The sequence below is a fragment of the Camponotus floridanus genome, unplaced genomic scaffold (genome assembly GCF_003227725.1).
Source record: "Camponotus floridanus strain SB8 unplaced genomic scaffold, Cflo_v7.5 scaffold13, whole genome shotgun sequence".
Lineage (NCBI taxonomy): Eukaryota > Metazoa > Arthropoda > Insecta > Hymenoptera > Formicidae > Camponotus > Camponotus floridanus.
Genome location: NW_020229248.1, coordinates 469720 through 494934, shown reverse-complemented (window position 1 = coordinate 494934; position 25215 = coordinate 469720). Strand labels below are relative to the sequence as shown.

Below are 25215 nucleotides of genomic sequence, written 5' to 3'. Positions count from 1 at the left end.
GCATATTTTTTCTGGTGATTTAGCCGCATAAAAAAGCATTCTGCACTTATTTTATTTTAATAGTGATTAATCGATTACCTGCAAGCTCATCAACGAATGTGCGAATTCAAAGCACGAGGTAATAAATTAGCGTTCTTAGTCTCACTTGGAAAGCTACCAATCGACCGGAACTAATTAATTATAGCGGTGGAGATGCAAGACGCAATAAATCGATTGTCGCAGTTTCGCACTTTCATTATTGCCTCAGTACTTTACTTTGCACCTAAAACTACCGCTACATCAATTTCGGGTGCTTAACTGGCGACGACGTTTGTAATTAAAAAGTATCGGAATGCAACTACGATAAGTTACGATATGAACTCCGGCAAAAAAATTGCGAACCGCGAGACAAATAGGAGCAATAGCAAGCATTGGCATGGAAATATTAACTCATGAAGGAAAAATCAGTCCTTAGCATCGTTTTCCATTAAAGCTGTCCCATCTATTATTTTCTTGAGGAAAGCAAATCTTTTTCTGATAAATAAAGTAAAAAGTATTTAGGAGGGATTTAATCTAATGTTTCCTTTTTAATTTAATATTTACAAACAATAATATGTAATACAGAATAATAAACAATATCTAGTATCTTCCAATTCTGTGTTTCTTTAAGCATATATTTTCTTAAATATATTTTTATAATTATTTTGCGCGAAGAAGATAAATCTTATTACTTGGAGTTTTAAAATTATGAGTGTAAATAAACTTTTAATCTACCATTGTAAATGTTGATATATATGATTCGGCATACAGATAAATGATATCGTCCGTATAACAAAGCCGAATCGACGCTGAGATAACGCGAATGTGCTGTTCACGACTATCAGAGTTTCTCTCTATTTAACCGATTCTGCAGGTATAGAAGAAAATGACCGAGAAGCACGAAATGCCAACTCAGGTGAAGAGTCCGAGAGGCAACCGAGTTAATTAGTTGTAGGAATACAAATAGAAATTGTTTACACATTTTATCAAAGAAAGTACTCTGAGATTCTTAAAATTGACGAGCAATTGACTAAATTTTAAAAAGAACGAATTTGTCGTATATACAAATATGTAGCAGATCTTTGTTTAATAAATTTACAAGTTAAAATTATATATATTTCAATTTTAATATCTACAATAAATAGAACAATATTTATAATACGGATAATAAATAACTGTTATTTAATTTTACGATTTTATTACAATTTCATTTATGTTGCAACTCAAACTTGAAAAAATGTAAAAGGCTTTCTTATATGATCACGAAATACGCGTCTATTTTAATATGAAAGACTTCGAAACGAGATTCGAAGATTTATTGAAGGATTTTATAATGACAGCCGCATAAGAAGGAAGCAAGAAAATCTTCGATGCAGCACGTCGCAGGAAATTTAAATGTGAGTATCCGATGGAATTTTAGGATAGAGATAGAGAACGAGAGAGTAAGAAAGCGAAAGAGAGGAAAAGGAAGATCGAACTTGGTTGCCGAGTCGAAATTAAAACGTTTCTTCGTAAATGTAAAGCGTAATTTAACTTTCTGAACGGTGGATCTCAAAGCGATAGTCGCACGCCGAGCGTCTAATTATGGATTATACAGAAGACAGAAGACAATGGGGGAACAGGTGTTCACTGTGAGTAATCTCGAAAGCGAACGGTTTCTTCGATTGTTTTACCTCTCAATACCGGAAAAATCTTGGAGCGGAATAATATTCCGATAATCCGGCCAATCAACTTGAAGGAAAGCACTGTGCAAGATGTAACTTAATAACCGGTATTTCAGAAATTCTCAGGCTCTTATTCACGTTTTATAAAAGCACGAAATTTTTATTGAATCATACTGCCGAGCTAATAAAAAAAGATGTAATAAAAAGATGTTTTAATGAAAACAGAGACGAGAGGATATAAATATTTGCACATCTGTTATTTCAAAGTAAAGTGAAATCATTCAAAGTATAATATTTTTAACGTGAAAATGTGTAAGGTGAGATGCAGCAATGTGAATATTTAAAACAGGATAAAAATAATTAATTAGGTTTATAAGTTGCAAGAAGAATTTTTAAATATTTTTCGTTGATTGATTTCTTCAGCAACAAAATATAAATCGTGCGAATTTTAACAAACGAGAGGGCAGAAATACATTTCATTGGGATAAAAGAACATTGGATTATCATCCTCTTGCGGCGAGGAAGATCCAGCAGCGAATCTCTTCACGGAAGTTGTTGGTCAACTTGTTAAACGAAGTGAAGAAATGACTGCCATCGCGTAGAACGCACTTGAGCGACTTGGGTAAATAAAACATAGCGCAGGGTTCGACAGGCTGATCTCATCGCCGAAATGACTACTTCTTCCACACCCCGCCCGACAATATCAGCCTGCTAACCCTGCCTGTTCTGATGAAAGTTCCGCTTTCCGGATTTACGGGTGCACGTGTTCTTATCCTTATTATATTGTTGATATTTATATGGTACAGTAGAATAATATGAGTCGAATGTAAATATTTTTGCATAAATAAAATTACACAGAATCAAAATATTATTTAATACTTATTCGTATAAATGCTCGCAGGATGCAAGAGAAAAATTAAATGAATAGCGCAATATTTTCGCATTTGTCTACAAAAATTGAAACCTTCGATGATATCTTCGAAATGCATATGGTAGAGTTGATATTTATAGAAGCACCGTTCATCGTGTTTTAATGGAGCTAACAGAAAAATAACGCTTTCCGTAACATTTTGTCATGACTTTTCGGTAAATTTATATTGCTGTCGTTACGTTGCTGTCCAATATCGCAAATTCGATCCTCTTGGAATTTCATCTCTCGTCTCTCAATCGTCTTCGGAATGACAAGTCGCGATAGTCGATACTCTGAAATATAATTCGGTTACTTTTCGTCTGTTTTAGATGCGGAATCGTTTAGTCGCGTATGCTCGATCTATTGGTATTCGTGTCTGTCTCTCATGAAGCACTCTTGGGCACAAACGATCCACTCGGAAAATGGGGCGAAACTTGGTCATCTGGAGTACTTCCTCTTCGGTCGAGCACTATAGTTTGATGCATGCGACAGTCTGTTATAATTACTAGAATTTCAGGCATACAATGCAGAATTGTGACCAGTGCTTTACACGGATAACCGACCTCTTTAACAATTTAATTCACCAAAGTTCTGCACATGTACATATATTTGGCTTGTATACTTAACATTAATTGCATCTGTCTGATTCTCATCTTGTAATAACAAACATTATCGATCAATATCTTGTTAGACGTAAAAGTTAGAATGAAACTTAACGAAGTCATGTGGCGAGAGAGAGAGAGAGAGAGAGAGAGAGAGAGAGAGAGAGAGAGAGAGAGAGAGAGAATAATGTTGATCACTTATTTTTATTAAAATATATACTAATTCAGAATTGTTTGTTTCCTATTTGCATTAAATAGAGATTTCTCTCAAAAATTGATCTAATAACATATATTTTAATGGAAAATAAATTAAATATATATATATAATTTGCTTTTTTAATATTTATTGATATTTATTATAACAACATATGTATATTTAAAACTTAACAAACATAAGTTGGCGAGTAAGTCTGCGATGCTGGAGATGCAACGATTCGCGTCTTGCTACAAATGTTACAGACTTACGCGACTTTATTCTTCTTTGTAACGTCGAGGACACTCGGGTCAGGCAGGCAGCCAGAAACTTACAGCGAAGAAAAATAGATAGTTTTGAGAAGTCGATGACATTTTCTGTTCTCTTTTTATGATTTTTGCCTTAGTGTGAGTATCTTTTATTATTTATTGAAGAAACTATTGCATACAAAAAATTAATATATAAACTATGTAAGATTTTATGTTCACAAAAGTCACAGATACCCCATGACTTCCTTTAAATCGTAAATAATAAATTTCACAATTTATAATTTTTGTAATATTTATAATATTTATAATATTATAATATTATTTATATTTATAATATTATTTATAATATTTATTTTTTTAATTTTGTAATTTATATTTTATAGAAAAAAATTGAAAAAAAGAGGAAATAAATCTTACAAGAAGAGTAAAATTTAATATTCCATCGATTTATTTAATCCGGAAAAGGTTCAACGATTTTTTTCCATTTAAAATATGCCAATGAAGATTTGTACAATTGTAACAAATCCGTAAGCGCGTTTCGTAGGGATTTGCAAATCTGGCAAGAGGATTCTCCAAGGAGGAGGATTACGCCCGCCCGCATCTGGTTATCAAGTTAGGCCGGATTCATGGTACTTTTTTCCTTTTTCGCACCGATATTCTATCTCCCCACCGTTTTCATCATTTCTCAAGTTCTAATGAGTTCCCGTGACAATCCGATCAAGCTCGCTACTTATACGTAAGCATGCATGGGAATAAGAAATAGACTTATCACGCATACAAATAGACTTTTTATGCGTGTATATTGTGTTCATGTCCGTGACCCGTGGTATTTCACGAATGTTCTCCACATAAAAGTCAGTTTTATCGGATTTGTCGAGAGGCAGAAGTCGCGGAAAAATTTTCAACGTATTTCGCCATATAAGATTTATAGTTCCCAACGGATAGGATGTGACTGAATGGCATATATTCGCCGAAAAGCCGACGGCAGAAAAAGTATTTGCACAAATAATGACAATTTAAACGAAATCGATTCTTTACCTAAAATGAAACTAGTATTAATCATATTAATATTAATATTATTTTTTTATTATTTAAAATTAAAATAGTCTTAATCATATTAATATTAACGTTATTAATATTTTTAAATGAATTATTTCTATAAAATAATATTGAGAAAAAAAGAGTTTAGCATTTTAATTTTGAAAGTACGATTTGCTTTGCCGATTTTTTGCAATAAAAAATATATGTGCCGCAATTCTCTTTAAGCGGAAAAATTTGCACTTTACCGGCCGTACTTTGTCAAGCACGGGCCATTTGCCCAAATATTGTCGTCGGTTATCGCGATAGGCAAAGAAAGCTTAAATCACGACAAACGATTCAAAGGCGAGCAATGAAAGTCTGGCGCCATCGTAGATTTTGGCCTAGACACTGTGACCCTTAATGCTACGAAGTAGAAGTCAAAGTATCTGCATTGGCGCAAGATACAATGTAATGCAGTATGCTGCATGCCGCATATTAGGAAACACTTCTGAATATAATCGTACAAAAACAAGTCGTTGAGAAATCTTACTTTTTATGCGAAGAAAAATTCGAGAGATCTCGACGAAAGCCTTTTACTAAAAATATGATTTTTACATTCATTTAAAATATATATTCCTTCTTTCATACGGTGTATTTTACTCTTTTTTATTATTTTTTGCTATTATTTGAAAGAGCAACATCAAAAACCTAGACGAAATTTCTAAGTTCTATTCACAGGTACGCTTCATTATTTCAAATGTAAGTTCTCATTCTTTAATATATTATAGAAATGTAGATCCTCGGCAGCAGCCTTGTATAATTAACATCTGTAGACTGTTTTTAAACTTTATATTTAGATTCATTATTCAGGATAATTGTGCACATTTATACAAAGCAAAACATTTTCTCTTTTCCGTGTATTAATTAAAAAAATTAAAATAAATTAAAATTTTGTAATAGAATAATAAATCATAAAATGAATTATATTTATACTTTCAATTTGTCATAAATTTGTAATAAATCATAAAATGAATGATATTTATACTTTTAATTTGTGAAATTAATAATTGTCCTTTTTAATATACTGCATGATTTTTCACTAATAACATTTAATTAAATTTTTAATTTACAAATGATGAATCTATTGCCCATTAGCATTAACCTCAATATTTTATCTATTGGTTTAATTTTAAAATATACGCAATTTGCTATTGTAATTAATTGAAATTTTAATTAAATATGCACCTGGCAAACTATTCGTAATTTGTATTTGTAATTTCTTTGTCTTTATCACAATTAACAAAGCGTTATACGACAATACGCTTTTCGTCGAGAGTCGTCCGTCGACATCCTCGTTGAATGCAGCTACAAGCACAAAAACGAGAAAAAAATGCTTTTCTTGCATCGTAGACTAGAAGGGATCTCTCAACAGGACGAGCTAGCTTTGTACAAAATCAGCAGACTCAACTCTTAACCAGAAGAGACGAAATATTATACTTTCGTCGCGTTTGAAATCAAAGGAAAACTAAAATACACAACTCATAAATTAAACATATTAAAGAAACTGTTCGATTGTAACTATAAATAAAATAACACATAGTTATTTTAATTGTCAATAAAGTAAAATGTATAAAAATATTAAATATTAAAAGAAAATATTAAATAAATAAATAAATAAATAAAAATGTATTTTAGATAAATGAAAAAAAATATAAATAATAATATTTATAAATAATTCTCAAAAAAATTCTTTCTCTCTCTGCCTCTCTCTCTCTCTCTCTCTCTCATTTTTGTCTGAAATGCTCGAAAATTTTGTCGCTTCAAAACGCTTTAGCTGTCATCGTCGTGAATTATTCGCCAGCGATATTTACGCGCAACTGATTATCGGCGAAATCGCTCGTTATAAACGATGCGACGGTGCGTTGCAATGCGATGCAATCAAGCGCATTGTAGGATATGGATCAAGGCCCAGTGTGCCGATACTTATCCGGTAGACATTCCGATATTGCAATTCAGCATTTTTCATCCGATTCTTTAGTCTTTTCCGCGTTACTCCCACACTCACATTCGCTCGTGTATGCATATTATGTTAGCATATACTATATATATTTTCGTGTACATGCATTACCGAGAAAAGACAAGGTATCGCTACAAAGTTTGATAAACTATCGACGACTGGCAAATAAATGCACGCTATACCAGAAGGCGCGTTGTTTGCATGAAAATTGTCGGGTGTTCGATTATTGATATTCTAGGTCGAAATTTGAATTATGTATCGCGCCATTTTCTATTTAGTTATGCATGCATCTAGAAAATAATTTGTTTCCTCTATGGTTCATAAATGATACTTCAAACGCATTGATTATGCTTATGTTAGATTTTATACGTTTATTATTCCATGCACCGCGCTACATGTCTTATAATTATACCTCATTTTTTCTTTCTTTTGAGATATCAGTAATTGTTATTACTAATGTCTATTTGATGATCGAACGGATATCATTGCATTCCTTTTAATCTCACATTCATTTCAAAAATTATCGATATTTGATCGCAATCTGCAAATACGTGAGCACACATCATAATTCAATATAAATGATATATGTCATCAAATTCCTTATTACAGTTGATTAATTACATTGTATTGTGTGCTCGATCTGTCAGTCATTTAACTCAAAAGCGGCATTTGCATTGTAATACATGCAATAAAGTTAATTTATTTCCAATTTTTAAGTTTTTTACAATATATAATAACTTTATTCTGTATAAAAAATGTGTTGTATTTACAATATAGTCACAAAAAAAGTAATTTCTTAAAAATATATATTAATACAGTGTATTAACTTTTTACAGTGTATTAACTTTTTTAAATTTTAAAATCAATTTCCTCTACAAAATAAAATCTTGTACAAATAAATTATATTCTACATTTTTTATTTACTTTTCGATGAGAAATCGTCTCCTTTTTTTTATCAAATTACGTTTCGTGACTTACTCTCATGTAATATTGCATATTTTTGTGCGTTCAAACTGTTGTGCCTTTTTATAGTAAATTGTTTAAAGTAAAAATAATTTCATTAAAATAAAAAGAAAAAGCTCAAAGAAAAAGCTTTATATTGAAACGTGTAATTGGAATATATATATTTTTTGATAAAACAGAAATAAAACATCACACATTATTACAAATTTGTTTTTACAAATTATTTCTGTAAAGTGTCTTGATCACGGGAGGAATTTAAACAAAATTAATTACAATGTGATAACAAGTACGCTTTAATAGCCGCGTTCTATTTAGTTATTCGCGAATTTGTTTATAAATATATTTAAAAAGTAATATGTTTAAAAACTACCTGTTGTTTTTATAACAAACGCTCTATAAATTTCAACTTCCAACAGTTACATAAACGAATTTATAATCTGTACAGTTAATTTTTGATCTGGCATAATGCTGAAAAAAATTCGAGGAAATATTTGTTTAACCTCTGAAAAATGTCCATTATCTGAAATTCACGGACGCTTAATTAAATAGTGGCATTTTAGGTATCAAAATATAATATTTAAATTAAAAAAATATAATTTTATAAAAATGCTTTATCAGTATGTTTACAAAAAAGATTTTACAAACATCTCTCTGTAACGAATATAAAAATGTGTGAAATCTCCCGAATAATTTATAATAAAATTTTATGTTAAATATCCTTATGTGTAAATTAGAATTTTTTTCTTATACGTGTAAAATAAAAATAATCAATTATTTAAATATTTTAATATTTATGCTGTACTTATATATATTTATATTGTAGTTATAAGTTTTTTTTTAAATCTTAGTATATTTTCTCTCCTTCTCTCTCTCTCTCTCTCTCTCTCTCTCTCTCTCTCTCTCTCTCTCTCTCTCTCTCTCTCTCTCTCTTTGGATTCTAAAATCTTTAAAGTTTTAAATATTTAAAAAAGTTTTTAAATAACATTTTTAAATTTTATTTTTATTCGAAAAAATCTCTTAGTTTGTTTGTAACCACAGTAATAATTCTGAAGCCATAAGGAGCAATTGTATCACATAAAGAATGATCACACATAGCGTATTGTTGTAAAAGACAACGACAAATACGCGGTAAACGACCGCGCAAAACTCTCCACTCTTTCTTATCGCCTTCGTTTATCGTTCTCTGTGTCATGTCAGCTCCCTATTGCAGCTCATCTCGCGGTCATGATAAATATGTGAATAAAACGCGCATGGAGCACCCTCGGTTACAGCATGTTTCACGTAAACGCCGTAACGGCCGGTAAGACATTCTGCGGGCGTCTTACGATCGTGCCTCAAATACGAGCTCTACTTCTGCTTGTCGTGAGAAAATGCAGTCATGGTCGTCAAGGGGAATCCTTGGTGCATGTGCACCAAGGTATTTCGGGCGCATGCATGTGTAAGAACACGCCGCCGATCTCGCCACATGATGAGTTATCTCGTTTCTCCAGTCTGCACGCGAAAATCTTATTGTTGCAAGCATTCGAGCCAAATGGAAAAATCAATGCGAGATATTGCTGCACTGAAAAGAAAATAAATCAAAAATCTTGGGAACAAAAAGGTACGCGAAAGTACTTGATATAAAGCACGATAACGAACCCGTCCATTTTATCAGATGAATAGAATTTATCTCTCGCGATTGTTCATGGAAAAATGAATCTCACCCAGCAAAAACACAACAATTTTCAATTTTACGACAGTATTCCGAGATAATAATTATGACACTTCTTTCATTTACTTTTGACGGATAAATACTTATAGATGTTTGTCCAGAGATCGCACGCAGAATTCGCGTTTTCGTATGTAATATTTCTAAATTTTGCATTCTAGAAATCTCATTCGGGAAGCTAAAACTTTCCGTTCGATGTAGAGTAACGAGAAACGAGAACGAGTCAAAGCTGCTACTCTTAGAAATCTGTTTTGAAATTGGTTACCTTGCTACGTCTGGGAGTGATTTTCGCAAGAATATTTCTGCAAACGCAGCATCTCGAAGAAATTCTCTTTAAGCTACCCGGTACGAGCTTTCCATCATATATTTGCCGCAACATGCATTTGTACTACCAACTATTAATACATCAAAGTGATACATAAATACATAAAGTATGCATGTATAACGCCTTCATTACTATATTTATAGAGGGATAGAAAGAGAGGGAGGGAAAGCGTCTATCGCGTTTAAAATATATTTTTATCACCTTATGCAAAGCGTATTCGATTAATATATCGAGTCAACCTGTTACCTCGATAAAACGCGGAATCTCTTTGTCGCTTTCTGCTTTGCTCTTTACTACTTGGTTGGAATCATCGCGTTAATTATTTATTTCTTTTAGTCGCTGATGTTGTCAGCTGTCGCGGCACAAAGGTGACGTAAAAGGGAAGAGGATTAAATGCGAATGGAATTATCGGTCGCGCATTTTCACGCTGAGGCACGTGAGTCGCAGCTACTAACTGTACTCCAGGGAAATTGCGACGCGATGGTCGCTTGTTCGCCGAGAAAATAGGGTACAGTTAGAAAACTCGTTACACATGACAGGCGGAAACGGAATCTGCGAAATGTCAAATGTAAACCGCGAATACGGCCGGTTTTAAAGCGGGAATGACAATTTAATCGAACCCTCATTTAACTCGTATTGTTCTTCACAACAACGAAAATGCGGATAGCCTAGATAAAAAGATGATAAGATAGTAATTATGAGTGTTCGCCATTTCAGTTTCGAGTCGAGGATACGGATTAAAGGAGATTAATATAATTTTCATGCGTATGTAATGTCCCATTTGATTCAGTTTCGGATTATGGACCGAGCAAAAGCATGTTGTACATATATATGTGCATATATGTGCGATGCTTCTCAACTATGGAAACGCGTACGCAAGCGCATTTCACAACGAGCGAATAGTGTTGTAGTATGATCTTATCGCTTTGTAACGCTTATTAACTGGAAATGTATCATCGTACAGAATACACACATTAACGCTCATAAATTACGCTTCCCAATTATTCCATTTCACGCTTAATGAATAATATCTTCCGATCTATGTTTGCGACTAATTATCCCTCTTATCCCCGCCCTCCCACTCCCTTTAATTTCCCGTTGCATTTTCTGAAGAGGACTTTTATTTTCTTTTAATCTATATTGAAACACACATAGATCTACAAGATCGCCCGAGCCCGACAATTCAAACGCGAATTGCAAAAACTCACTTGACAGAATGAAAAACTGCTTGACGCAAACGGTCTCGTTGAAAAAAATTACGCGATCAAAACTTTCCCGATGATCCTGATGATCCTTCAGGCGTTCCTTGCGATTTTCTGACCGTCTATTCTTTTCGTAAATGCGAAATCGAGCGTGGCAACGCGCAAGTCGGGACGACGGGCCCTAGCGCCGGAAGTAGTTACGTCCGTTGAAGTTCAGAAGCGAAGATTCACCGACTGCCTCCTCGTCGATCTCTCGAGTTCGATTATCGACGAGCGCATGTCCGAGGAAAGGGGAAATCGAGGGAAAAAGCACCTCGAAACGCGCGAAACGAGCGAGCGAGAATTCCGGTTCTTTATGGAAACTACTTAGACAAACGATAGGATCTAGTAGAGTCGCTTCAAGTAATTTTCACCGAGCTTTAATGGAAGAACTCGGTGCTAGTAGCCGATAAGGACGCCTTATCGATCTGTTCCCGCCTGAAGCCCGATGACTTCATCGGTACACTGTCGTCGATCCCCTTTAGCCTGTGCGCAAAAATTATATGTTACGTCTCTTCGTGCGGACCACTTTTTATATTTCTTCGCAACGACTGTGGTAATTAGTACTAATTTAATTAGTATAATTATACAGTATTAATATCGTAATAGCGTACCATATAATGTATTCCGCTTGAAGGAAATTCAGGATCATCGCGAGCTTTCACGAAAAAGTAATAACTTCCACGTGCGCCATTATCTCTTCACATTTCAACGTTGACGTGACACACAATTTCTGTAAATTCTCGACGGCACAGATTTCAATTCCAATTTTATATTTTCAGCATGATAAAGGGAAATATATATTATTATTATATTATTATTATTATATGTAAATACATGGAAAAAAATTAAACCAACATTTTCTACAATTTTAATATCCTTAAAAAAGCAGTAGCTCTAGGAAAGCAATCTAATTGAAAAATTATATATAAATGAAAAATTATATTAAAATTATCATTTAATTATTAACGTTATAATAAAATATTCCTGCAATAATTGAATTCTTGCTTGCGAACGTTGGCATGCTTGATGATTGCAAATTTTCGAGCGCATTATGATTCTTTGCTGCAGAAAAGTCTATAAATCTTTAATGCTGTCAACGCACGATGGCAATTTATTTTCTGAAGAAGATTCGAAAAGTTTATTAAGCTCGTCCATACTTGCACCTGCGGAAGTTTTTTTTACAGCTCCGAACTTATAGGCGCCTGTTTGATGCTCCACGTGTGCATATTTTTCGAGGATTTAAAAATTTTTTAGCGTGTCGAGCAAGAGATTGAAGAGATTGTGATACTTTCAAAGTGCAGTGTATCGGCGATGTAGCTGCATGCGATAATTTTCGTGCACGAACGTACAGCATCGATTTCATCCGCATAGAACAATTTTTGAAATTTAAATAAACTTTAATCATATTTCTCATTAAAAAAATATGGTTTTCCTCGAAGATCTAAAAATATTCAGATTACATCATATTTAAAAAAAAACGTGATTTCAAACGAGAAATCCAAGCAAGTGCCATTTGCGTTCTCTCATGTTTTTTTCCTAATTTTGTTTAATATCCATTTAACATTATTATTAAAAATAATATTTAAAATTTTATTTAGAATCTTTAAAGCTTTGCTCAAAAAGAAATTTACAACGGCCCAATTATCATTGATTGATATTCCGTTTTTGTTGAAACATTGAAATAATTAAATAGAGCCAAAAAATCAGTTAAATATTTTGAGAATATTTTGCAGAAATAAAATCAAATTTTTTAAGATAATAAATAAAAAATGCTAATATATTTTATCTTATAAATAACAGCCGTATTTTGCAGGGTTTATATTCAATCTAGAAATTTAAATGCGAGAAAGTCAATATGTTGCGTAGTAGTAAAAAACTAATATATTTTTATTTTTTATTCTATTAAAAGAATTCAATAACTAACTATAAAATCTATAAAAATGAGATTTCTTATCCAATTCCATAAAAATGTACTTTTTATTAAAATCTAATCTACCAAATAAAAAGATACGGATTTTGTATCTATTTCTATTTCAATTCTATATCGAAAAGAGCTGTAATTGGAATAAAAATGGAATCTCGAATTGGTATCGTAGTACGACATTTGAAGGAAATTTGGGCATTCTAATCGGAATCTACGTTGTATCTGGGAAAAGCTGGGGAAATTTCTATGCGGATAGCGAAACACGTGCTGCAGCTGTGTAACTCACGACGATTCATGAAGTCGCATTTGGGAAATGTGCACGCTTTGTACATATCTTAGGTAACAATAGAGAAAAAGTGGTCGTAGAATTGCAGTCTCTCGTGCGTAAATTTGGCAAAACTCTTATTCTAAGAAGTATTTGAAATTTCGTAGGGTCTCGCGCTCTTGTAAATGGTTTACTTAAAGCACGAAAACATAGCGCGAGAATATTGCTGTCATGAAATTTAAAGACTCGTACGATCATAAATTATGTAATAGCAAACTTCAATAAGGAGAATGTGTTATCTAAAGGTACAACGAATAATAAATTTTTATTGGAACTGCGAATTGTTCATCGTATTAAGGAATATGTCATTATTCACGACTAAACCACTTGTCGGAAATCCTTCACGACAGTTGATTTAGCATTGCATATGCAAATCATATCGTTCCCGTTTCTCGGAAAATACGAGAGCGACTGCATTTACAGTCCCATCTCAGTGTGATGTTTGCTGAAGATACCTTGATCGTTATCGAGTATTCGCGCTTCCCCATTCGTGACTTTTTTCTTTTTCACCATTTCCGCTCCGCGATGTCATTCGGGATTACGTTAATCCGCTCGCCTCCCGCGCTCACATCCCGCGTCATAAAATCGCAAACAAAGAAATTCTTTGCGGAAAAGTTACACGCGCTGATGAGTATCGCCTATTGCCCTGTGTACCTGCATCTGTATACCGTAATTTACTGCATATAACGTTGGTACTGCGACTAGAATGCCCCTTTTATCGTTTTGATTTTGAGCGTAGAGAGCTGAGCTTGATGATATTCTCTTAGAGCATAGACGATCAAAGATTTGTGCGCGAAATACGGATGTGCAAATGATAAAATTTATGATCGTGTCTGCCATTGACGACGTTTTCAATGTAATATTAATAAATGACTTGCATTTTGATTCAATGCGATGCAAAATGGATGCGTATCGATCGTGCAATAAATAATTTTCTCAGCAAGCTATATTTTCAACAGGTATAATAACCTTCCTTTCTTATGGTCTTTCTCATGGTGCGCGCAAATGTCTTTTTCAAAAAGATTATTGATGACATGCGGTTATCCCGGAATAATTGCGTAAAGCTGCATAATCATGTATCAAAAAAATTAAATAGGTTAATGTTGATAAAATCATGAAAATTCTAAAAATTAAAACACTTTTAAACGTATGATGTATACTTTGGAAATTGTTTTTTTTTAAATATAATTCGGAGTTACAATAAATAAGTACATAAAAAATACATAAATAAATATGAATAAAAAAAACTTGTGAAAAATATGTAAACATTTATATATATATATATATATATATATATATATATATATATATATATGAATAACATACCAAGTTTTGAAAAAAATTCTAACCGTATCCATATTTGAAATGATACATTGAGCGCATTGCTATATATGAAATAACTGCAATTTCAATTTATAATGTACAGAATGCGTTTCATATATCATATTCAGATTGTTAACAGCTCATTGGCCATAAATGTGTTAATATCCCGGTTCTAGTTTATTAATTGGCTACAAGTAAATATATATTTTTTAATAATTTTATTTAATTAACTATGAGAAAATGTGAAAAATGTAACGTCTACAATAAATAATAAAATACAATAAAATAATAAAATAACAAATAAAACTATTATATGTATATCTATGTTTATATAATTCTTAATAATGGATATATTTTTCGTTATTTTCTTCTATTTAATTATATTTTAAGAATATATTTACATTTTCGTTTAAAGATTCTAAGAGATAATATATTTTTGTATATATTATCAATAAACATAATTAATTATAATGCTTTATTTAATAAATATGAAATACAAATATTTTGTGCATATGAAATGACTCTTGTATTATTTATTAATTTATATTACAAGAATTTTAAGATAAATTAGAATTTTAAGATTGAACAAAATTTTCAATTTGTTCCCTTTTTTCGCTATTATCTATAAAAATCTTGAAAACCATTCTATTTTTTGTTATTACTGAAGGATGCAGCAGATTTTTTACTTCACGTAACGATCCGTAAATCTATTGTTTGAAAAATAATCATGTAATTTCTATCTTCCAGATTATTTTACATGACATCTATATATACATATATATATTGCTACATTCTAATTCAAAATTTTTTCATTTTCTTTCTCTTTCTCTTTCTTTTTAACGTATGCATAAAAAGAAAGAATTAATTTTTTCCTTGGCACCACATGTGGCCAGCTGAATTATTCAACTAATCGTATTAGTCTTTATATTTTTACGTTCACATTATGCGCGCAACTTTTCGACGCGTGTAATAGATATTTCAATTACGTTCCCAGATGCGAGAAAGATTATGGTAGCGGGCATGAATACATAATATCCCTCGTATTTTCTTTGCGGTCTCGCGATCTCTCAGAGATGCGCCGCGTGTCGAGATGCCGGGAAGAGGGTCCCCGGTCCCTCCAGGGACATCTTACTTTCTTTCGGGTTCTCCATTTGTTCCACATAAGACGCGCGCGCCTCGTCTGACAAGTCCCTGCTCGCTTTATCGCCCTCTCTTCATTCTCACAACGATACGATAGAAAATTGCGGACAAGTTTCCCTCGAGGTGGTTGCCCCGCAGAAATTCAACCAATTAGATCGGCGGAAAACTTTCCTGTCAGACTTAACTGGCGAGCAACGGCAGCAGCCCTCGAGTCCTCCGCTCTCGCGTCGCGTATTACGTATGTGTACGTGTCTCTCTTTACGAGTGAATAGTGTGACACATATACACGTGCCGGAGTCGAAGCCCGGCATCCCACGCACGGACACGTCTGCCCTACACCCACGCGAACGCCTTTGGAATACTAATGAGGCTCATACTGATGAAGTCGAGCGAGCGCAGTAACAGGTGAAGATTCGATCCCGGCGCGCGCGTTGTACTTAGCGGTTCTGTACTCTGTAATTCCGAACCGCATCTACCTGCGCATCTACCTGTCGGCGGTGAGGCATAATCACCCAGCGAAAAGTTACGGCCAAGTTCGCGGTCTATGATGTGGAAAAAGTTATAGACTGAGAAGATCGAAACCTGAGACTGACTTACTATGATAAGTTTGCAGAAACTGAGATGCGCGAGAAAACTTATATGCTATTCTGCGAGACGCTTCAATCCAATGATATTTATAAATGATAATTATAATAAAAGTTTGTTTATTATCTTTAATATTATGTAATGTCATATGTTACCAAATAAATAAGTAGAATAAATAAATAAATATAAATATAAATATTTAATATTTATAGATATAAATATTTAAATTTAGTTATAAATATTTAAATAATTTAGTTATTATACCTCAGAAATTAATAAAGATAATATTTTTCGATCCCCGAGATAAAAATGTCATCTTTTTTCGGATATTTAATTCGCATCACGTCCTCGTTCGTTTCGCATTGTCGCAAGCTTGCTTATTTGCTATTGTATTTGCGCAAATCCATAGATTTAATATAACGTAAATCCTACCGTACAATAGATCGCTGTGGAAATCTTTTTTGCGGGCGTATAACAAAAGACCGGATAATTTCACATGGATGACCAAACTAATTGACAGTCCAGAACGAACTACGCCTAGGGACAATTCGCTTTTTCTGTACTGGTAATCTATGATTAACGATGTGCAAAATCATAAGTCATGAAGAAACTTAAACAATAAAAAAAACATGTTATATAATTTGTAAAATATTTTTGAAGTTTAAAAACGTATAGCGAGAATAAAAAGAATCTTTTTCGATTCTAAAATTTCATATATTTCGATTGTAAAACTTCATAAATTGTTTCGCGAACTATTTTTAATGTATTAATAATTTACTTAAGTAAACTTAACTAATCGTTAAGTAATCAAGATGAAAGGCGGATTATTATGACAAGGTTATTATATTATGGTAATTGAATCTTGTGGATAAGTAAGTTGGAAATTAAGATATAACTATATAGATTGATACTCACCGATTCTAATGACCGGCGGCAATGACATAGCAGTAGTAATCGAAACAACGATTATGACGAACAACAGTGCCATCGTGTCCGACGTAAAGACAGTTTGCACTTAGACGGCTATGACATCGTTCGTGCGGATTTTCCGTAAGATAAAGCGTAATAAAGGAAAGAAAAGGAAATCATAGATATACGCGAGATTACTCCGCTCTCACCGACACTTTAACACCGAACTGCACATCCTCAAAGACTCGTCGCACGTCGGAGAGGATTTTTAGATGACCATCATCTTCCGTGCGGGACACAATCTGAAAATAAAAAACGAGAAGCTTGCAATATAATACGAAAGCGTTCGAGTAAATCGCAAATTTAATGTAAGATGATATTCAATATATACAAAAATAGAGAGAGATTAAAAAAACGGTAGATTTTGATTTTAATTAATTTCAAACTGCCACAATTTACAGATATACACGTAGATAAATAACATTTTTCTAATATTCTTTGTTCTCTTACGCACGCCTGTACAGATATTAAAATATTACTCGTATTTATTCATTAAATGTATTCTTCTGCTTAACATTTACTGGAGAAAATAACGCAAATGTAAAATAACGAAATCCTTTATAAAATCAGAATTTAAACAGACCAACTGAGCGGTTAGCCGTAGGCTACACTTTCTGAAAGGTTAATTGCTTAAATGGTTAGCATGATTCTCTACAAGATATAAAAGTATATACATACATATAAAATGTATATACAATAGACATACATCTGCATACACATACACACATGCACATACACAGACATGGAGGAAGAGAGAGATAATGTGTGTGTGTATGTATAACTAAACAGTGTGTAGCTAAAAAAATAACTCGCTAAATTAATTTAAGTTTTTTTATATACATTATATGAAGAATGTGCATTTTATTTCAAATGATAATAAAAATATGTAATTAAAAAATACATTAATAAAATTAAGAAAGAAAGAGATCATTTTCTTTCTTTAAGAGAATTTGCACAATAATATCACCTATTCCTATTGTGCATGATATCTCTTTCGCAAAAAAATCGCAATTTAGACACAAGGTGGGAAACACTGTTATACACTTTTTAACGTAGTTGCTATGGTAGTGCATCAACGTTATAGGAATCAGGGTCCAGTTATTTTTATTTGCGCCAGACCTCGAAGAAGACGAGAAAAAGGACAATGGTACGGTCTCCGGAGTAAAATCGCGACCGCGCTTCTGCTCTCGGAGGTGCATTTTCCATAGGGGAGATGGAAAAAAGGGAGCTTGGCCTTTAACCTTTCCGGTATAGATACGACCTTACGCCGTCGAAGATACCGTCGAAGCGGGAAAAGGGAGAAAGGGAGATAGAGAGAATCTTTTTCTTTATTTCGGAAGCGATTTCGGGAGTTTTTCGGTCCTGCTACGATAATGTACCCTGTGTCACGACTCTATCTCCATGACATATATATACCCGCGTTGTGTCGCGCGACAATCTCGATGTCTTCGATCGCGCTCTAGCGCAACACACACAGACAGAGTTGGCATGTACTTAAAACTGCGTTACGAGAGAAAAATGTAGTTGAATCAGAACGAATTTTCTCAACGCGTGGGAGAATTTCTTCCACCTCGACGATATTTTGAGGAAACAAACTACGAGGAACGTCGTCGAGAGACACAACAGCCATAATTTCCTTGGTAAAATGACTAACATATGAGTTTGCGAGCGAAAATTTTGGATTCGCGTTGCATCTGATACATCCATTATTTTTTTCAGTCCATAATTAACATCGTTATAATATAGCATATATATATATATATATATATATATATATATATATATATATATATATATATATAGTCATAATCTGCACTTTTTTAATCCCTGCTAATACTATATGCATTAGCTGTTGAAATATTTCGTAAACAATCTGCTAATGTCATCGTTATCTCATTGATAAATGTCTCTTAATATGTGCGTTATTATAGAATTATTTATTATCCACGTAATTATAGTTATTTTGCCAGTAATATCGATACATTTACATGATTATGTACTGGCACAAGTTATTGCCTTAACCATTGATTATTAAACACATGGATATGAATTCAATTACATGCATTGTTATCCACCGATACTTGATGTAACATGCTGTTGCATCATGCGAATGCAAATAACGTGAAATTCGATCACGCGGTCTACCCCTACGCGTGTTATCCTCATTACGTACAAATGACGAAGCTAATTGATTATGTTCAATAAATTATTGTAGATATCAATTGTCGTTAATCGAAAGTCTTGATATCGTATCACGTGAGCTCGTTTCAAAGCCTCTCTATATGTTATGTTATGCAATCCGCGCTGCACGTTTCGAATGATGTGCAAGATAAATCGAATCGAAAAGTGAAGCGCTCGGTATCGATATTCGACGGTCGAAAAACTGGCCGAACGAATAAACTGGCCGCTCTCGCTGCTCTATTCATTGAACCACCCTTTTCGCGAGGTGGTGGCTCTCGGCCGATGTTTTGGTGTCGATGCCGCATGCGGCTCACGCTTTTGCCATTAGAGTTAGCGTAAACGGATTTCAACTAACCCAATTTAGCCTGCGGGGGTAGCTTTACTTCTCTCTTTCTCTCTCTCTCTCTCTCTCTCTCTCTCTCTCTCTCTCTCTCTCTCTTTCTCTCTCTCTCTCTTTTTCTCTCTCGCTCTCTTTGTGCGTTTATTTGAGTGTTCCTAAGCGCCCCGCTCAATTATATGGGTGTGTCCGTTGTGTTTAAAACACTTTCTTTTCTTTTATTTATTAGCCCCATCGTAATTCTTTCTCGGCTCTTTCCTTTCCCTATTTTTAATCCTCTTTGACTTGAAGCAGATTTTAGCGAAAGCGTCGCGCGCTACACACACTTTGCTATTTTGTTAAAAATTTATCCAACACGTGGGAATGTATCTCTAAATTATGCGCATTTTTTGCAAACATTACAACGTTGGATCTTGCACAATGAAGGGATATTACGAGGAATTATAAGCGGCGCGATATATTTTACAGACATTAATTATTTTTAAAATCTGAAATGTATGCAGAGATATATATCTCTTTAAATATAATCATTACCCAGAAAAAAATTTTATTTTGCCAATTAAAATTGCTTATAATGGCTAAACAAAAAGATAAAATAGTTCTTTATAACAGATAAATAAAAAGATAAAATTAATTAATTAATTAATAACAACAATGAAATATCAGGATATATAAGTTTTGAGATTTATGTAAGTTCTTTCTTATGCGATTACAAAAATATATATAAATTATTCGCAGATGAGGACTTATTTATGTGTGGTGACTTTTTATGTGTGGTGACAATTTAGAAAATTGAATGTTAGAGATAAAACGATATATTCGTCAACGTTCTGTTGCAGTGGATAACATTTCGCGTGAGAGTGCGTTTTATTGTCAATAAAAATCGCGTCACTTCCGCTCTTCATAGGTTTTACGATTGAAAAAGATTAACCGGTAGAAAGAATAACGTCTTAGATCATAAAAAAAGCTGGGAACTATATGATTATATGCAGAAGTTATATTTTTTTTTACCTTCTCTGCAATCATTTAGTTTTACGATCTTACATGTCCATTGCATTTTCGCGCAAGTAACTTTAAATGCATGCTATTATTTTATAATAAAGAATCGAAAGATATATATCGTCGTTTTCTTAAACACTTTACGGAGTGCTTCAACGCGCAAAATATAGGAGTAGATATGCTTGTACTTTACATATTATCATAATTTTTAATTTCCGTTGAAATAAGATGACAAGCGTCAGCAATATAAAAATGATTAAGTGGCTTTGATCTTAAGTCTTTGCTTATCAAAAGTAATCCCGCTTATTATATGAAGTTTACAAATTTAATCTCTCACTAAAATGTTTAAAATGCATAATCTGCAAAGATATACGATTCTTCGACAACAATATATTAATTTTGTGATGCCATTAGATTCATATGCCATTAGATCGCTTCGTTAATTACGCACAATGTATAACAGACTATTAAAGTATTAATAATACTTGCAGTAATATGTTTTAAATGTTCTTTCTCCAGATATATTTGACATTAAAGTATCTTCAAATGCGCACTATTATTTGATCATAAAATAACTACTTGGCAATAAAATAGAAAGGGATATATATCATTGTTCTTAAACACTTTAGGGGATGCAGTTCGCCGCGCGCGAGGTTTTAATAAATCAATTTTATTACAAAACAGACTGAGCTAGAAATAAATAAGACGCAGCGAATTAATGTTGCGCGATACAAATCGCGACGTCAAAAGTTTCAGAGGTAAAAATTGATGCGTATTGCAAGAGCTATCGGTCAAGCCAGATTCAACGATTGATCACAGAATGCACACGATAATTTAACGCAAACTCTAACTTCCATTTCCTTCTTGTTTCATTTTCCCTCGTGGGAGCAAAACCACAATAAATTTCTACAAATTACTGAAGCGCAAGGGTAACATGTAATCTGTGTCGCGTCAACGATACATTGCTCTGCGAATGAATGCTCGGTGAGCGGTTGCGCGATTAATAATGCGACGATGTGTCAGCGAAAATTTCATAACTTCCACATTTGAAGAGATTCAGAAGGAAGGTCGATGCGCTGAGCGAGATTAAACGGTTGAATAACGAAGAAACTGGTAAATGGTTAATCGATAACTTTATCATCGCGTGAAACACGTATTTGTAACGTGCGAGGATAAATAGATCTACGAAATAGTCGAAGAAATTAATTGTGAAGTTACACATTATGTGCATCATTCGTAATGACGCGATCCGCGACTCTGACAAATGAGATTCTTCAAACAACTGCAATTAATAAATTTCGATTCCTTTCTGCTCAAGGAAAAGCTGATAAACTTCAAGATACAATTATTAATTTTTCGTATATATTTAAGAAAAATTTTTTACTAATATATTTTACTAATTAATTTTTTATTAATATATGTAAAATATTTTTCTAAATTAACATATATTTTACATGTCTCTTAGATTCGTCATGAAGATTGCAAAGAAAGACACGGAGTGAAACTCGACAGCTGCATGAAACGGTTAAAAGCGCGAGTGCAGATTAGAAAATTATGAATTTCCAACACGTAGCGTCGCTTTCAGAAAACGTGCGCCTCGGAAATGTCATTTATGTCGTGTTGCCAGAAGGAAAGAAAGAGAGAGAAAAAGAAAGAGAGAGAGAGAGAGGAGAAATGTCGTTTGTGACAAGCGCGCATCTTGTTTGTCACGATTATTTCAGAATAAGGTATTAAGCCGGTGCGAAATGTACGAAGGTCGGGAGAAGGTGCGAAGGATACTTAAAGTAGGAAAGAAGTTGGGGAAACGCGTCGTTACACCACCGTGACTTTATCGTGTTATACAATCCACATGTTCCACACGCGCGCGAAACCCACCTTTCTCACGTGGAAGCCCGACGAAGCTCTTCGGGGAGCTTCTCTTTGCGAATAGGAAGTAAGTGCGCGGCAAAAGAGACCGGCGCTCGATGTAACATATCCGTTTTCAACAAATGCAAAACTGCTCGAAATATCAAAAGTACTCGTGGCTTTTCAAGCCATTTTTTAAAGCGATTCCGATAGTTTCATTAACGACGAAGCTTACTTAAGTTTTATATAAAAGCATAAATAGTAAAAAAATAGATTAAATATAGTATTGATTTATAATAATCGTCTATATCAGCAAATTAAAAATATAAATGATTAGTATCATGTTATGCATATATATATATATATATATATATATATATACATCGGTATTTTTAATTGGAACAATCACAACATTTTCAGCATTTATTTGTATATCGCATATTTCACTTGTTCGATTGAAAAATATTTATCCAAATTATAATGTACAGCTCATGTATACAATATGTTTTCTTAATTAATTTTTTTATTATATTTTCGATTTTGTTTCTATTATATTATATTATTTAATATATATATCCATAATGTAAAAATAAATCTTCTATGTTGTCTGCATAAATTTACATAATTTATGAACGAAATGTATTCTCATCATTATTAATCAAAATTATTCATCATACACGATGCGAATTTGTTAAATACGATGCATATGAAATCTATGCATATGAAATCTATGCGTATGAATTATAATACGTACATATATATTCTAAATATTGTTTACGATTGACATAAATATGTTATTTAACTTGCAATTAAATAATCTACTCATAAATAGTGCATGTGTTTAATATTTAAATTTAAGATTCTCACACACAAATTCACACATTTATAAATTACTTCTAAAATTGGTTTAAACATATTAAAAAATGTATATATATATATATATATATATATATATATATATATAACATTGAATTAAAAGTGATATTTATAATATTTATAAATTCAACCTTTCCATAAAAGAATAAAAAAATGATATCTAATTACTAATGAATAATAATTTGATTTTAATTGAATTGATTAATTTAAATGTAATCTTGATCTAATTTGTGATTAATTTGATTGAAATTAATTTTCATTTAACAGTTATATATACGATATTATATATATACGATATTATATATATATATATATATATATATATATATATATATATATTAGTGAGACATATCAAAATAATTATAAAAATATATCTAATCATATCGTAAATAAATCAATTTGTCGCAAGGTTTTTTAATATAGTCATTTAATAATCCAAATTCAATTAATAAATATTATGTAAGATCTTAAGATCCTATCTAAGAATATTTATGAATAATATAACATATTTTTAAATATATAATAAATAATAATAAATTAAAAGTAAATTTGCTTAAGATTTTTGTATTAAAATTGAAAATAGAACACCTTGTATATACATAAAATAATATATGTCCTATTGCATATCAAACATAAAATGTTTTAGAAATTTTTCCTTATATTTTTCCTCAAATTTTTCATCAAAATTTCACAAAGTATTTATTTAAATAAATATGTATATGAAGTGTTGTATGCAAATATTATTAATAATATCAGATACACATGAATAAAAATCCAGTTAACATTTAAATTTCTGTATATGACAAAATGACACATACGTATATTACGTATATTATATGACAAAAACACACATACATATAACATGTTCAGAAAATAAAATAGAAAATTTCGAAATCACAATATGCGATCTTTCGCAAAATTTCGATAAAAAATAAACAATTATAGATAGAAATTTAAAAAAATAATATATCAAACAACTTGTCAAAAGTAACTTTGAAATTTCATAGACATATAAGGGATTTTTACTGAAATATTATAATATATTAAAATGAAACGGAGTTATAAGTGAAGATAAATAACAATTTTTTAATTAAATATGATATTTAAGTATTGATTTTAAAGATATATTATAAAAAATTATTAAAATAAAAGATTAACAATTTACAAAATTAACAAAAGATTTACAATTTAATCAAGTAAAATGAGAAAATATGCTTTCGCGAATTAATCTTTGTGTAACTTTATCTAGCAATGCATATAGAGTACAGAGTACATACAGAATGAGAGAAGAGAAAAGAAAGTGAGAGTGAGAAACAGGAACGGAGGATATTTTAATCTTCATAGATTGTTCATTAATTGTCATTTAATCGGAAATTGCATGACAATTGCGGATATTATAACATTTCAAGTTAAATTCTATTGCAACCATAAACAACACGCTTAATCGTATCAGTGGAACGTTTTGATTATGATTAATGACTACGGCTCGATGTCTATTATTCTAGTCTACACGAATTAACAATGATTTCATTATCAAGCAAAATTGTAAACGTCAAATTAAATCGAGCATACTTAGAAAGACTATTTTAAAGCATCCATCATCATTCATTCTTTATATATTCTATATACATAATATGTATAAGTATGTAATATGTGTATGTTAATTTTTTTTAATTTTTATTTTTCTGAATCTTCAATAATATTTTCTAGTAAAGAAAAGAAACAAAATTGAAAAAAATGAATAATTAAATAAACTCACATAATCTGAAGTTTCATTA

The 25215-nt window shown here is 32.1% G+C and overlaps 1 protein-coding gene across 1 annotated transcript in view; it reads right to left on the bottom strand.

Moving 5' to 3' along the window:
- The window catches only part of LOC105253320 (glutamate receptor ionotropic, kainate 2), a 145060-nt gene that overhangs the window by 117989 nt on the left and 1856 nt on the right, over positions 1-25215 (bottom strand). Inside the window, exon 2 of the mRNA XM_025406015.1 lies at positions 17146-17441. Within this exon, the coding sequence (XP_025261800.1) occupies positions 17146-17218 (73 nt within the window). The 5' untranslated portion in view covers positions 17219-17441. The remainder of the gene's footprint in view (positions 1-17145; positions 17442-25215) is intronic.